The 14,952-nt window shown below is 44.3% G+C and overlaps 1 protein-coding gene across 1 annotated transcript in view; it reads left to right on the top strand.

Moving 5' to 3' along the window:
• LOC147737805 (uncharacterized) overlaps positions 1-14,304 on the top strand; it is a 40,184-nt gene extending 25,880 nt beyond the window's left edge. The window contains exon 2 of the mRNA XM_086944995.1: positions 11,247-14,304. Coding sequence (XP_086801121.1) covers positions 11,960-12,970 — 1,011 coding nt within the window. The 5' untranslated portion in view covers positions 11,247-11,959 and the 3' untranslated portion in view covers positions 12,971-14,304. The remainder of the gene's footprint in view (positions 1-11,246) is intronic.
• The last annotated feature ends 648 nt before the right edge of the window (positions 14,305-14,952 follow it).

Here is a 14,952-nt window from a genome sequence, read left to right as displayed (position 1 = left end):
CATAGCCAATAGGTCTCGCTTTTGGAACCTTCTACGTATTTAGTTATGCAGCACAATATCCTTGGTGCAACAGCATCAATTTATGCATGGCTAAACACTTATAAGGTCCCAAAGGCGAGACCTATTGATTACGCCAATGCTTGTTTCAAATGACCCTAAGCTCAAAGTAGGGACCCCTATACCAATGCCATGGTCGGATCATTATTTCATCCCGTTTACACTGGAAAATCCACAGGCTTGACACACAAGTCACAAAGTAACCTGGATTACTAATAAATGGCCAAAATCCCTAGCTGACAACGTAAGGATTGAAATAAAGGACCAAGCACCAAGCCTGATAGATGACGTAGAAGAGGACCACAAGATTTGGGCTGAGTGGCTCAACAAAGTTGCAGCCCAACACCCACAGAAAACCAGACAAAGTAAACTTGATGTTAGGATTAAAGCCCCATGGGTCAATGAGCAATTAAATGTGACAAAAAAATCATGTAAAAGAATGAGAAGGTTGTGGAGAAAGAACTATGATCCCGCCTTCAAAAGTCAATATAAGGCAGCTATTAGACAATATCACAGGGACGTGATCCAAGCACAGACCAAATTCTTTGAAGAAAAAATTAATACGGCACCCAACACACAAATGGGTTTCCGGCCCCAACATAGCACAGAGTCCGCTCTGTTGGTGGTAACTGAGGAACTAAAAAAGTGTTAGACCAGGGTTGCACTGAGGCCATCCTGCTCCTGGATCTGAGCGCCACATTTGATACAGTTGACCATTGCACATTGATCGATAGGCTAAAGGAAGAAGGTATCACAGGCACAGCAATATAGTGGCTCACTTCATTTCTGAAAGACAGAGTTGCTGGAAGGGAACTATCTATCCGATACCCTCCAACTACCGCGCGGAGTCCCACAGGGCTCTGAACTGAGCACCACACTTTTTAATATTTACATGCAACCTCTTACAGGGATTGTACAAGAATTTGGTCTATCCATAGTGTCGTACACGGATGATACACAACTTGTATTATCAGTGACGAACGACCCCCACTCCCTTCCTCAACAACCTAGGGCCTTGCATGACACGAATAGCTGAATGGATGTGTAAATAGTCCCTTAAACTGAATGGGGATAAAACTGAACTTATGATCCTGGGAAACAAAACAGTCCCCAGGAATCTTATAAGTTGGCCTACTCAGTTGGAAGAACCACAAACCCCCAAGACTGCCATCAAAAACCTTGGAATCTGGCTAGACAAAAATTTTAAGCATGGAGACCCAGCAAAGAAACTTTCAGGCAAATGTTTCGGCTTACTCCATATGCTTCGTAAAATTCTCCCCATGCAAACTGAACAATCAAGTAGAATTGTGATCCAAGCATTAATCGTGTCACAGCTGGCTTACAGGAACTCGCTGTATCTGGGCGCACCAAAATACATCATTAACCGGTTGCAGGTAGTGCAGAATGCCGCAGCAAGAACCCTGATACAAATCCCTTAAACATCAGTCGGCCAGGGCAGTCCTGAGGACACTTCATTGGCTTCCAGTCCAGGCGAGGATCAAGTTCAAGGCACTGGGTATCGCCCACAGAGCCATGAATGACAGAGGACCGGTCTTAATCCAAAAACTGGTTACACACTATACACCGAGTAGGACCCTAAGCTCATCAGAGGATCCTCTTATGCAACAGGGCAAAATAAAAATAGAAAAATGGGGAGGAAGGTCCTTCAAGCACTTGGTTCCCAATGAATTAGCATTCAGGAAAAGGCTCAAAACTTTGCTCTTTCCCTAAAAACTCCTGATCTCAGGCAACTTGACTTAGTCACCATGGTTCTGTTTCTCTTAGCGCTGGGAAGCCTAAGGGAAGCTATGCACCTTACAAATACATAAACATCTTCTTTGAGCCTTTTGTCACAATGCATTTAAGAATAAACAGACTCACGGAAGAAATGTTGCAAAAATGTAACCGACTCACTCAGTAACCAAGAATGACTCAGCAAGCCAGTCAGCTCCGACACTTCTGGAAAGTTAGGGAAGGATTAGAAGAACAAGCTGCTTTTACTCAGAGCAGTGAATGAAAGTCTGCGCATAAAAAGCAAGTTACATTGCTATATTGTTTAGACAAAGAAGGTTTAAAACAATATTGTACTTTGCCATCATCAGAATGTGAAGCATGATAATACAAAACAATATGCAGTTCGAGGTTACAATATGAATACTTGACACCCTTCATTTAATTAATTCTGGCCTGAGAGATCCTGACAGCCTGGGGGAAGGAGGGCGTCCATGTTTTTTTGCATGGGGGTAGTGGGGGGAGGGCTCAAGTTTTGTTACACCACTGACCTGCACATAAACTTAATACACAAAACGTTGTGAGCCAGCTCTTGTCACTGTGCCTCTCAGAGTGCTCCCGAACTTGGAAATTAATTATCTGCTAGCTGCAGGAACATGAGTTATCCACAGAGCACTGTCAGGGAAAGCCATAAGCAGCAGCTAACTTAAAGAAACACTTCTAATCCCATTCAAGAATGTGAGGACTGAAAGTAGCCAATCCAAAAGACTTTATTCGGATAGCAACGTATCCATAAAAGTAACACATGTACAGGATAAAAACCACTAGAAAACTATATAGATAGCAATGTCCAATCCATAATGTAGCAAAATACAGTAAACCTAGGTAAAGTGCATATTGTGAATAGTACTATACGGATGAATCAGTCGACATATGTTATCTATCTGATCATATGTGACTGTTCAAAAATATATGTAGGAAGTACTGTAAGACAACTATGCATCCGTATTCTGGAATATCGGAGGGCTGTCTTAAAAAATGATCAATCCTATGCAATCTGTTCGCATGACAGCAGTTCTACCCTTCCCAGGTCTAATTTTAAGTTCCATGCAATTGAATGTGTGACAATTGATGGAAGAGGAGGGGACAGGGAACTTCGCTTACGACAGAACGAGGCCTGTTGGATCTGCAAATTGAGAGCAGTATCCATGGGCCTCAATACTGATCACGGACAACATTATCTGCTGTAATTGATTGGCCCTGACCAGTGGTTCCCAAACTTTTTGGACCCTTGGCTCCCTTGACCTAATTGGCAGTTGGCCGTGGCTCCCCACCCTTTTTTTACCTGTGGGTGGGTGGGGGAGGATGTAAGCCCGACCTTGGGAGTACTTCCTGTTGTCTTCCTTAAATTAATTGGGATGCAATGAAGGTATTATAATCATATTTGTAACTAAATAAGATAACACTTGTTTAATAAAAACTCGTTAAGTGTGAAACGATACAAGATTAATAGCCAAACATTAAATGTAAGCAACTTCTTTCTAGCATGAATTATAATTTTGAACAATTCTCATTTAAAAATACCATGGCTAAAAATATAAAAATCTGATGCTTGCATGTTGGAATATTCATTATAATCAGCTCCAATGTATTAGCTTTATCGGTTTGTATAAAGTCCGTTAATTTTCCTGCTTTTATGCGTGCAGTATATTAAGTGAACCAACTCATGTTGTGTGGGCTGGTGTCGCTGTGGCGCCCAAGTGATCCGGATATAATGGGAAAACGCACCATGCAGTAAATACAGTCTGGGGGGGGGGGGGCACCAGTGATCTGTTGGAAGGACTCATGATCCAGCAGGGTCCCGTCCCCAAACAATGCTCCTACATCCTTAATCCCATTCTCTAACCATGGGTGTAGTACCTGTCTGGTAATCCTACCTTGCGGTATCGGGATCCCCAGCAGAGGAATGTTTGTCGCATATGGCTTTGTCGACGAGGTGTATGCCAGTGCTCTTCTCCAGCATATTAGGGCTGTGTGGAGAAGCGGGTGACTGTCCAAAGGGATCCTGCTTTTTGGCAGCAATAGTGAGTGTAACTCTCCACGAGCCAGTCTCTCTGGCGGGAATTCAATCTCATGCAGGTTCCTGCCGGCTACCCAGTAGGAGAACTATTTTCTTTATAGTTAATTGACTATAGATTATTTGCCATTGCCTTTCTTTATATTTACTATTAAACACTCAGTAGGCTTTAGTCAGGAGGGAGCCGATGATGAAGCATCCTACATAATGCAGGTGAGGGTTTCCATCTTTTTAGCATTATATCTTTGGGATTGTTTCTGTGAAGAATAGCCACTACAAATAAAAAATAAGTTATTGCTCCCTGGATCTATGGTGGTTCCCAATCCCAATTGAAATATATTGGGAAGATTATCACTGAGAAAAATATAAAGGTCTGACTAGAGGTACTTTTTAGGTTTTGCCTAGCCAATGCGTACGAAGTACGCATGCGCTAGGAAAAACCTGATGATTTCTGTGTGTGGGGACTGGACCGTCCCCACTCTCCCATTGGCTAGCTCCATAAATGGAGGCTAGCCATTGGGAGAAGACTCTGTCCGTCAATCTCGGACCAGATTCGCGAGCTCTGGACAGACTGCAGCGCGAGCTCTGGATGACTGCAGCGTGCGCTCTCGCGAAGATTTTCCAGCCCTTGCAGTTGTTGTAAGGTAAGAGAAAACTGCAATCCGAGTGTGAGTGAGCGGCACGCGCTCGGCTCGGCCTTTCTGTTCAAGGCTTGCTTGCCTTTGCCGGTTGAGCTGTGAGTTCCCAGGGAGGTAGCCACCGCACCCGCTCCAGCAGGAGTAGTGAGTGGGCGGGGTACCTACGGGTTTCTGGAAGTTGTGTTGCTGGAGAGTCCTGAACATGCCGGATACCGGCTCCTGTAGCCGTGCAATAACCTGGGATAACAAATGGGCAGATTTTGCTGTCCGGCACTTCAGCGCTGAAGGTGAGGCAGCATGAGAAATTATTTGTTGCTGCTTTTTGAGGGACTTGTTCCAAAAGGGAATGGGGAGCACTTGCTATTACAAACCAGCATACACCTTCCCCTAACATTGCGAGAAAAGTGAGTTCCAGTTCATTTGCGGAATACTGCAACCTGCCGAACCTCAGTGGCATTTATTGGATACTCAGACGCTCGAGTTTAAATCCGTTGCTTTTCTTGTTTGACAGCAAGACGTGGCAAGCATCCTGAGGCCCTTCAGTGCGCAGGTACCTCAAGGGCATGCTGGTCAGGGTAGTTTAATTGGGAGTTAACTGAGTGCCGGGCTGTATAGTAGATACCCCACTCTACTGCCTAATACATTTGTGACTTAAGACAAGTAACCTTGGAATGTCGGGCTGTTGTGGACGCTGTGTTTTGGTGGGGGGAAAGAGTGGAGTTCGGGCCTGCGGTCTGGCGTTGGTTTTGCTTCGGTGACTCTGAGGGCATTGGTGTGGCTCATGGGGGAAGCAGTCGCGATGTAAGAGTGGCACTGGGCGGCGTGTTGGAGCCCTACATTCTCTGGGGTTGCTTCTCAGAGTGGCTGTACTGTTCCTTTGGTGAAGCGCTCTGACACCTTCGGGTAAAGTCCGCGCTATATAAAAACGCATAAAATGTAAAACTTACATTCATGATAAAAAAAAGTCCCCAGCTGCCAGTGTGACCAGTAGGTCACGACTTGCAATAGAAAGATGCTGGGGGGGGGGCACTGGGATTGCGTGGTCCTCCTCCCCAGTAAACACAGGCGTTTCTTGTATATTCATGATTTTCACTTTTATTTGCTTGTAATTTGTATTTTATTTCCACGCTGAACGTTGTGTAGTGACTCATTTCAATACACCGCTGGTGTGGTTTTGGAAGTTTTAATTGTTTTTAACGGTGACTTATCCATTATTGGGAGACAGGGTGTTACCGGGAGAGCCCCCTTCACATTTAAACCATCTATCTGCTGCCCGGACTTGTGGGGTCAACAAAGGCTTGATGCTTAACGTAGGCAACGGCGAGACAAAACGTACCTTTATTTGTAGCACTTTGTTGAGGACGGTGTACTTGATCAATTGTATCAGTGCTGTGATAGTTCTATTGTCTACTTGGGCACAAGGGATGTTTTTGGGGGTTAAATCTCTTTTCATGACCCTAAACTGCTATCAGACATAGCCCTCCTCCCTCCTTTTGCCCTTGAACGATTTTTATGTGCCTCGCATCACAATGACAGGAAGCCCCCTGCCCGCCTTCATTAGGAGCACTGGTCCTAGAGGGGTTGCTAGGCATTTTGAAAACAGGTACTCTAGGTTGTAGCGGCGAAAGGGCTTTAAACACCTCTGTGCCTCGGCCTATCTCTTCTGTTTCATGTCTAGTGCTACCCTTTGTCCTCGCTGCCCCCTCCCTCCTCTTTGTTTTCGATGCCCCCTTCTCACGGGGTACTCTTGTCCTCCCTGATCCGGCTGGCAGGGGTCCTCCCACAGTTTCACTTGCTGGTTTGTTTCAATGACCCCTACTGACCCCTCCTTTAGTGCGAAATTCAGCTACCAGTTACACGTGTGTTTTTGTTTTTCAACCACCTCTTTAATTGTAAGAAAATTGTGTTTATGGTAGGAATCTTGTACAGGAGACCTGGCCTATGTAATTTTACAGTATGGCTGAAAACCATGTCAACTAAAATCCTGACCAGTCAATTTGAATGCATCGGTGTGACCTTTCCCGTATTGCAGCTAGACATATCACTCTACAACAAACATTTGCATAAAACAAGCCAGGCCGATTGGCTTTGCCAGTTTTTTGCAAGTTGTATCAGGCAAATGAATAACTACAGTGATTTTGTTGTGAATACTTGTTATTGAAAATGTTTATATTCTGAAAATGAGACCTTGTATTAAACTCTGCTAAGGTCTGTGAAAGGGGTGGTATTTGTAGTGGTGCAGTCGCCCCGGCTCTCCCATTGGTACAACTTGTCTTCTTCAGTGTCTCACCCTGGTAGATAAGTGTGCCTTTTTTTTCGCATATCTTTCTACTTGTTTCACATTTCCCCACAAATACGATTGACACATAGGCAGCCATCACAGATTGAATGAGCATATCGTTTGCACAGCTGTATTAATTAGTCATTGGGGGAAACGTGCGCTGCTTTCTGACGCCACTTCCAGAGCGCTCCATCGCGGCCCGTAAACGCCCACCTACCACCTGAATTCACTCAGACACAAAGAGGCAGTATGTGCTGAAAGAGTCCTATGTTTAGTGAACAGCAATATAAGAACGCAAACTTTTGTAAAACAAAAAAAAAAGCAAATACTCCTGGACAATGCAGGATGAAGTAAAATGTAAACGGGGATTGCATTGCTGATTTGTAAAGCGCAGCTAATCACCCGTGGGGGTCTCCAGGCGCTGTATTAAATACCTTAAGGGGTTTTCAGTCAATAGTTGGGAAATGGATCAGTGCTTTTCCTAGTAAAGTTAGAGGCGTGGGTGCATATATAGTGCTCCAGGGAATCGATGTCTGTTTTTTAATTATTGCCATGTCTGAAACCCTACAGGACCCACCACACTTAAAACATGCTGTTTAGAGGGAAACTCAGAATTGAAGTTTCAGACATTCGAGGCTATATTCCGGCTCAGTGTCTCTCACCCACCATGACATGTCAGACAGAGACTCCCAAATGCAAATCACGAGCAACTTTTAACATTAATAGAGCTTGTCTGCAAACAAATGAAACATTGTGTATCGTTGGGGTTTTTGTCCTCAGTAGGTTTCATTACACGTGCTGTTTTTCCTACTGACTACTGGGCACGTACATTTTATTATCCATACTGAGGAATTAGATCAGGCTGTGATTGGATAACAGGAATTTCATCCAGGGCTCAGATGTTTGTGGCCTAACTCCCCCCCTCCCCCTGCACACCTTCCAATAGTCTTTGCGCTCGGTTATGGTGGGGTCACCCCGCCACCCCCAGTGGATTCAATCTAACATGACAGTCTACTGATTTATTGGTTCTCTCACCCCAAAAACTGATGGTTCTGTCTGTGTCCCGTGTCATGCTGCCTCCTGGCTATGTTGCATTGTCTTGCATGTTAACCTCCCAGTGACGGTTGATAATGCAGGCTCCTTTGTGGCTGTAAGTCAGATTGCAGTGTCATTTGGTGTAGAGCTGGGTGAGTTGCATTGCATGCGTTTTCCTCCTCCCATAGATGTGCTTGCTTCCCTGCCCCCTCGCTGTGCTTGCTTTCCTGCCCCCTCGCTGTGCTTGCTTCCCTGCCCCCTCGCTGTGCTTGCTTCCCTGCCCCCTCGCTGTGTTTGCTCTCCTGGGTGTGTGGGTGGCTCTGTGTATGTGGCTCTGTATGTGTGGTTCTGTATGTGTGGTTCTGTATATGCCCCTGTTGCCTGCTTGTGCCTGTTTTCGTGCCCCTGTTGCCTGCTTGTGCCTCTGTGTGCCCCTGTTGCCTGCTTGTGCCTCCGTGTGCCCCTGTTGCCTGCTTGTGCCTCGGTGTGCCCCTGTTGCCTGCTTGTGCCTCCGTGTGCCCCTGTTGCCTGCTTGTGCCTCCGTGTGCCCCTGTTGCCTGCTTGTGCCTCTGTGTGCCCCTGTTGCCTGCTTGTGCCTCCGTGTGCCTCTGTTGCCTGCTTGTGCCTCCGTGTGCCCCTGTTGCCTGCTTGTGCCTCCGTTTTCGTGCCCCTGTTGCTTGCTTGTGCCTCCGTGTGCCCCTGTTGCCTGCTTGTGTCTCCGTGTGCCCCTGTTGCCTGCTTGTGCCTCTGTGTGCCCCTGTTGCCTGCTTGTGCATCCGTGTGCCCCTGTTGCCTGCTTGTGCTGTGTGGGTGTGTGTGGAGGGCTCTGTGTGGCTGTGTGTGTAGGAAGCTTTGTGTGGCTGTGTGTGGGGGGCTCTGTGTGGCTGTGTGTGTGGGGGGCTCTGTGTGGCTGTGTGTGGGGGGCTCTGTGTGGCTGTGTGTGGGGGGCTCTGTGTGGGTGTGTGTGTGTGGGGGCTCTGTGTGTGTTTGTGTGTGTCATTTGCGAGAGATAAAGCTAGTGGCATTGTAAATGACAATGCCATTTATTTATGTAAAAAAAAACATAAATAAAAATAATGTCAAGAGCAATGCCAATAGCTCTAACTTTAACAAAGGCAAAACCATTGCATTGTAAATGCTTGTTTACTAAGGGATTCTAAAATTTCGGTCACTGGTGTAATGTAGGATTTTATTATATTCTCTATATGTTGCGTCAGTCCCTCTATGTTAATTGTGGTTAGTTTCTCCTTTGAGCTATGTTGCAATACCTCTCCCTCCCTTCCATGATCTGTGGAAGTTTGGGTTACTTTCTTTCTTTTGCATCTGTATCTCTTGCCCAGTTTATTAACTAACAACATCTTCCTACTGTCGGTGGGTTTACCTTTGGGCCGAGTAGACCTGTGGTCAGTCACACTGCTTAACAGACTAGTGTTAGTTGAATCAGGGATAGGGATAATGTCATTGATATCACAACCGTCCATCTCCCCTGTATCATTAGGCACGTCATTCAATATTGGGGGTTGGGGTATATCACTTGTTATCAAATTAGGTGTTAATGATAATCTACTCAATCTACTCTCCCTAGCAGAAAACACAGTAGGTTCTAAAGGTTGTGGTGCAACAACATGGTTTAAATCATTCCCTGGCAGACCTGCGAAAGATTGTAATAACATCGAGTCATGTGATAGTGTTGTTACATTAGTTGTATTTGCAGGGGATTTCGCAATTTGTGGCGATTGAGAAATTAAACACATACTGGGTGGCAAAGATAGTCTTCTTTCAGTGTTTTCAATCGCATTCACAACAACCCCAATTGTTTGCTGCAACATTCTATCAATTGCGGTTAGGGTAGGTAGTGGGGTTTGCACCAGTGTTAATTTCCTGGTTGCAGATCGTGTATGCATTGGTGTCTTTTTGGCCGCAGCCTTACGTTTAGCCTCCATCAGAGCGAGCGATTACCTTAGTTGGTGTGTTCACAAAGCCAAGGGGGGTGGCCCAGTCCAGTCTCTTTCGGTCTCTAGAGGTCCACGGAGGGCCCGCCCTTTGCCCGGGCTTCGCCGGGCGAGTCCCGCGCGCGTTCCGCGGGACGAGGGACTGGCGTTGCCTTTAGGCGCCTCCTGGCGCTGTTGTGGGCGTCACTGGTGGTGGGAGGGGCCCAGCGGAGCCAAGCCCGGCCGGGAAACAGGCGGAGCAAGGCCCGGCCCTTTGCGGCTGGTGTGGCGCTACGGCAGAGCAATGCCCGGCCGTGAAGTCTGCAGAATCAAAAACAAGGACCCCCACTCGACTCAGCCCTGGCGCTGCCTTTATGCGCCTCCTGGCGCTGTTGTGGAAGTCACTGGTGGTGGGAGGGGCCCGGCGGAGCCAAGCCCGGCCGGGAAACAGGAGGAGCAAGGCCCGGCCCTTTGCGGCTGGTGTGGCACTACGGCGGAGCAATGCCCGGCCGTGAAGTCTGCAGAATCAAAAACAAGGACCCCCACTCGACTCAGCCCTGGCGCTGCCTTTATGCGCCTCCTGGCGCTGTTGTTGGCATCACTGGTGGTGGGAGGGGCCCGGCTGAGCCAAGCCCGGGCGGGAAACAGGCGGAGCAAGGCCTGGCCCTTTGCGGCTGGTGTGGCGCTACGGCGGAGTCTGCAGAATCAAAAACAAGGAGTTATTTGTAACTCATAAAAATCTTGAAAAAATCTAAAAAAATCTTATGCATCTACCTGTGCACCTTCACTGTACCTCACAAGAACCTGCCTGTGCACGTCCTGTATTTGTACCTCATAAACAGTTGCCTCTGCACTTCTTCTGTTTGTACCTCATAAGCACCCGCTGTGAACCCCTCCTCCGTTTGTACCTCTCAGGTACCTATGCACCTAGTTTGTTATCCCTGCACTGCTAACCACGGGCACTTGACTTTCAGGCCAGTACCTGTCTTCTGCTATTTGCATGCAGGTAGACGCTCCACTGCTTTGGAAAAAAATGCACCCCGAGTTACCTTTGTTTTGTACCTCCTGAAGTTTTAGTTTTGTTATATACTTGTTATATACTTCCCGAAGAGTTACCATTGTTATACACTTCCTGAAACTGAAGAAACAGCAGCACATCCTGATCCATCTTCTTCCATAATCTGTTCTTGTTGAATTAAAATCTTGATCATTTGCATCTACCTAAACGTGTGCCTGTAGCAAGTGGGTGCTCCTTGAGTGCATTTTTTTGACTGTGTTACTTTGTGAAGACTGACAAATCACCTCCTTTTCTGAAGTAAATAAGATGTGTTGTGCTAAACAGAACTTCTAGTTAAATATCTGTGTATGGGGGAATATCCCTTACTAAGTTTCAAGGATGGTAAAGACAAGATGTCTTTTACTACCATTTAAACATTGTATATTCACATTCCAATACATTTGCATGTAGTAATTATACATCTCTTTACATCCAACAGAAAACAAGCCTTGAATACTTGAAATGAATATGGATAATGAAGATATTACTGTACATCTGCAAGAACAATGAAAAACTGGGCTCCAGTATTCAGGAAAACATCAGCACGGTCATAGACAGACGAACCTGAACCTTAACAGACAGATCTTGGAAGAAGCAGATAAGGGCAATTCAGTGAATGTACAAGTCTGAGCTGTGTGCCTCCACGTCCCAAGACCAAGAAAAGAACTCTAGAAAATGTAGGCAACACCACTGATAAACCTCCTATTGTATAAAAAAGTATCCAGTACAAGCTTTGATCATGGGATCGGTGTGATGTGCTTACAGCAGTGCTTTGCTTCGTAAAATGACTACTACTATTCCATCTTTTATGTGTATTGTAAACTATTTCTGGCCAAACCACAGGAAGCAGAAAAAAGAAAAGTGGAGTGGAGCCGGACAACTGAAGTTTAAATGGAAGTCGAGTTTTTCTAAATAAAATGAAAACTTCTGTCCAATTTGCACAAACCAGAAGGAAGATTAATATTTACCCCTAGCTGTACAAAACCAATATCCATTCTAAAGGCACTATCACCCACAAAGACGTATAACACACATTATGAGTGTAACAGATATTTGGTGCCCTTTGCACTTTATTGTTAATTCGGAAACCAAATGTGAAAAATAGCACACACATTTAGGGAGTGTGAGAAAAACGCAATTGCTTTAACAGACATGTTGACCATTCAGGAAACACAGTTATGTGATGTAGACAAATATATACCCAATCCAGAGACACTAACCAATAATAAAGAATCATACACATGCACCGAGAGCTTTAGCTTGTCATCACTAGTAAAGCTCCCTCAGCAAACGCATACAGGAGAAAAACAATTCAATTGCACTGAATGTATGAAGAGCTGTGGTCAGTTATCTGACCTCCAAAGACATCAACGAACACACACAGGAGAAAAACCATACCATTGCAATGAATGTAGGAAGAGCTTTAGTCAGTTATCAAACTTCCTAGTACATCAACGAACACACACAGGGGAAAAACCATACCATTGCAATGAATGTGCAAAGAGCTTTAGTCACTTATCAAACCTCCAAAGACATCAACAAACACACACAGGGGAAAAACCATACCATTGCAATGAATGTATGAAGAGCTTTAGTCAGTTATCACACCTCCAAGGGCATCAGCGAGCACACACAGGTGAAAAGCCATACCATTGCAATGAATGTATGAAGAGCTTCAGTCAGTCATCACATCTCCAAAGACATCTTCGAACACACACTGGGAAAGCACCATACCACTGCAATAAATGTGGATGTAGTTTTAGATATTCCTTAACATTAAGGAATCGTCAGCAAACACACACAGGTGAAAAGCCTTCTGAGTGCAGTGAGTGTGTTAAGAGCATTAGTCGGTTATCATGTTTACAAACAGATCAGCGACACACAAGGGTAAAACCATTCAAGTGCAGTGAATGTGGGAAGAGCTTTTGTCAAACGTCAGTCCTACTCAGACATCAGCGAACACACACAGGGGAAAAACCATACCTTTGTAATGAGTGTGGAAAGAGTTTTAGTCAATTATCAGACCTACAGTGCCATCAGCTAACACACACTGGGGAAAAACCTTACCATTGCATTGAATGTGGGAAGAGCTTCAGTCAGTCATCAGTCCTACACAGACATCAGCGAACTCACACAGGGGAAAAAGCCATTCAAGTGCAATGAATGTGTGAAGAGCTTTAGTCAATTATCAATTCTGCAAAGTCGTCAGCGAACACACACAGAAAAAACCTTACCATTGTATTGAGTGTAGAAGTTCTTTCAGTGACTCCTCAAACCTAAGGAAGAATCCGAGAACTCCCATGGTAAAAGCCACACAAGTGTACTGAATGTATGAAAGCCTTTAGTCGATTATCAGTTCTGCACAGCCATAAGCAAAAACACACCTTCATTGAACAATTGAAATAATCCTAGAGATGTTGAGAATTTGGCAAGAATGTAAGGCCAAAAATAGTGACCCAACTGTGGATACACACAGGAGCAAACAAGTGCAGTTATTGAGAGATGAACGAATTACAGAAAATTATAACATTACAATTAAGTGGGACATTCTAGAACCAGATAATAAAAAGTAGATGATAGAAGACCTGACTTGCAGGAATGAAGAAAAACATAGATATTTACGGAATTATGAAAGTGTCTTTTCTTCTCTACATTAAGGGAAAACCATGAAATACTTGGAAACATATTAGAAGACTAGCATAAGTTGGACAAAAAAAAAAAGAAATATAGTTGTTTTTTATTGAGTGAAACAGTGCTCTTAAAAAGTGCAAGAAAAAACCATGCAAGCATATCTGATCATACTACTGGTAAAAGCAACACTATGAGCAATGCTTGGACTAACAAGGATCTTCACAGCTAGATTTCGGGATTCGTGATAAAACCTGTAAATCCATAAACCCAAAACACATGCACTCCCATGGAACTCTTAACCAAAAAGAGACGCGTAGTTCCTCATAGCGAGCAGTGAAATTATCCAAGTCATCCAATCAGAAGGATGGTAAAGAGGCTCTATTCCAGGGGAGTGACAAGAACAAGAAGAGCCAACACAAGCTGACACACAACATGCAAATTAGGCATGCCACTAACAACATCTGTCAAAAAATATCCTAGGATAAAATCTAAATATGAGCATAGTTGTTGATCTCTACACAAAATAATAAAAATAACCATTTATTAAATGCCATACACTCATTTGTCTCTTTATTAAAAAGTGATGTTACTACCAAATGTAATGTTACTTATTTTACCTAACATAGCTCAGTATGTCTGACACAGCCTCTCTGCCATCTATGGCGGTTTTATGCCAGCTTGTATTTCTATAAAACCTACCTTGGAGAAGCAGAAGGTGGGAATAATACTATTAGTCTCTAAACTCTGGAATAAGAAATCACTTTTGGGGGTAAGCAGCCACTTCCGTGACTTTCACATGAGAAATAAAGCACTCATGTTATCTTTTAAAATGTATGATGACTATAAAAGATATGTGAAAACCTTCATTCTCTGTAGACTGTGTGTTGTTTTATAATGTCATCACTGCCAGACGTTCATAAACTTGTGACATTTGTAAGAAATAATTTTGTTGCAATAAGTAGAGGTGGAAGGTGCTAGACAGATGCTGATAACATCACACGTAACACATCCAAATTGAATGGGATGTAGGTGCCATTAGTGTATGAATTACACAACCTGATCAAGCGGGAAATGTCTGCAATTAGCCATTCAGGAAGCAGAGGCAGGAGCAATCCAGGGCAACTCCAATGATGCCTGCTTAGACAAGGCATATAATCGAAACAGCATGTTCGATAGTTTGTACTATACTGGAGAGCATACTGTGCAGATGTATTTTAACATCACTTTTTATTTTATTTTTAATAACATTTCATACATTTATATTAGGCATATTCACAGTTTGCTTATAATTATTTAATGGCGTTATTATCAAGGCTTTTGTTCTTGATTAGATATTAATTTTTTTGCATAACTTCACGAACAATATCCTAGTGTGTTGTCTTACCTTATTCTTGTATAAGGTGATTGCCTTCCCATAGAACCAAAAGGAAATTCAAGGTTTATTTGGATCTCAAGTAGGTAGAACAATAAGTCCTTAAAGTCATGAGGCTGCCCCCAGTAAGATGGCCAGGCCG

Source organism: Lissotriton vulgaris, chromosome 1_1, assembly GCF_964263255.1.
Source record: "Lissotriton vulgaris chromosome 1_1, aLisVul1.2, whole genome shotgun sequence".
Lineage (NCBI taxonomy): Eukaryota > Metazoa > Chordata > Amphibia > Caudata > Salamandridae > Lissotriton > Lissotriton vulgaris.
Note: the sequence above shows the minus strand (reverse complement) of the source record. Positions and strands in the feature narration are given on the sequence as shown.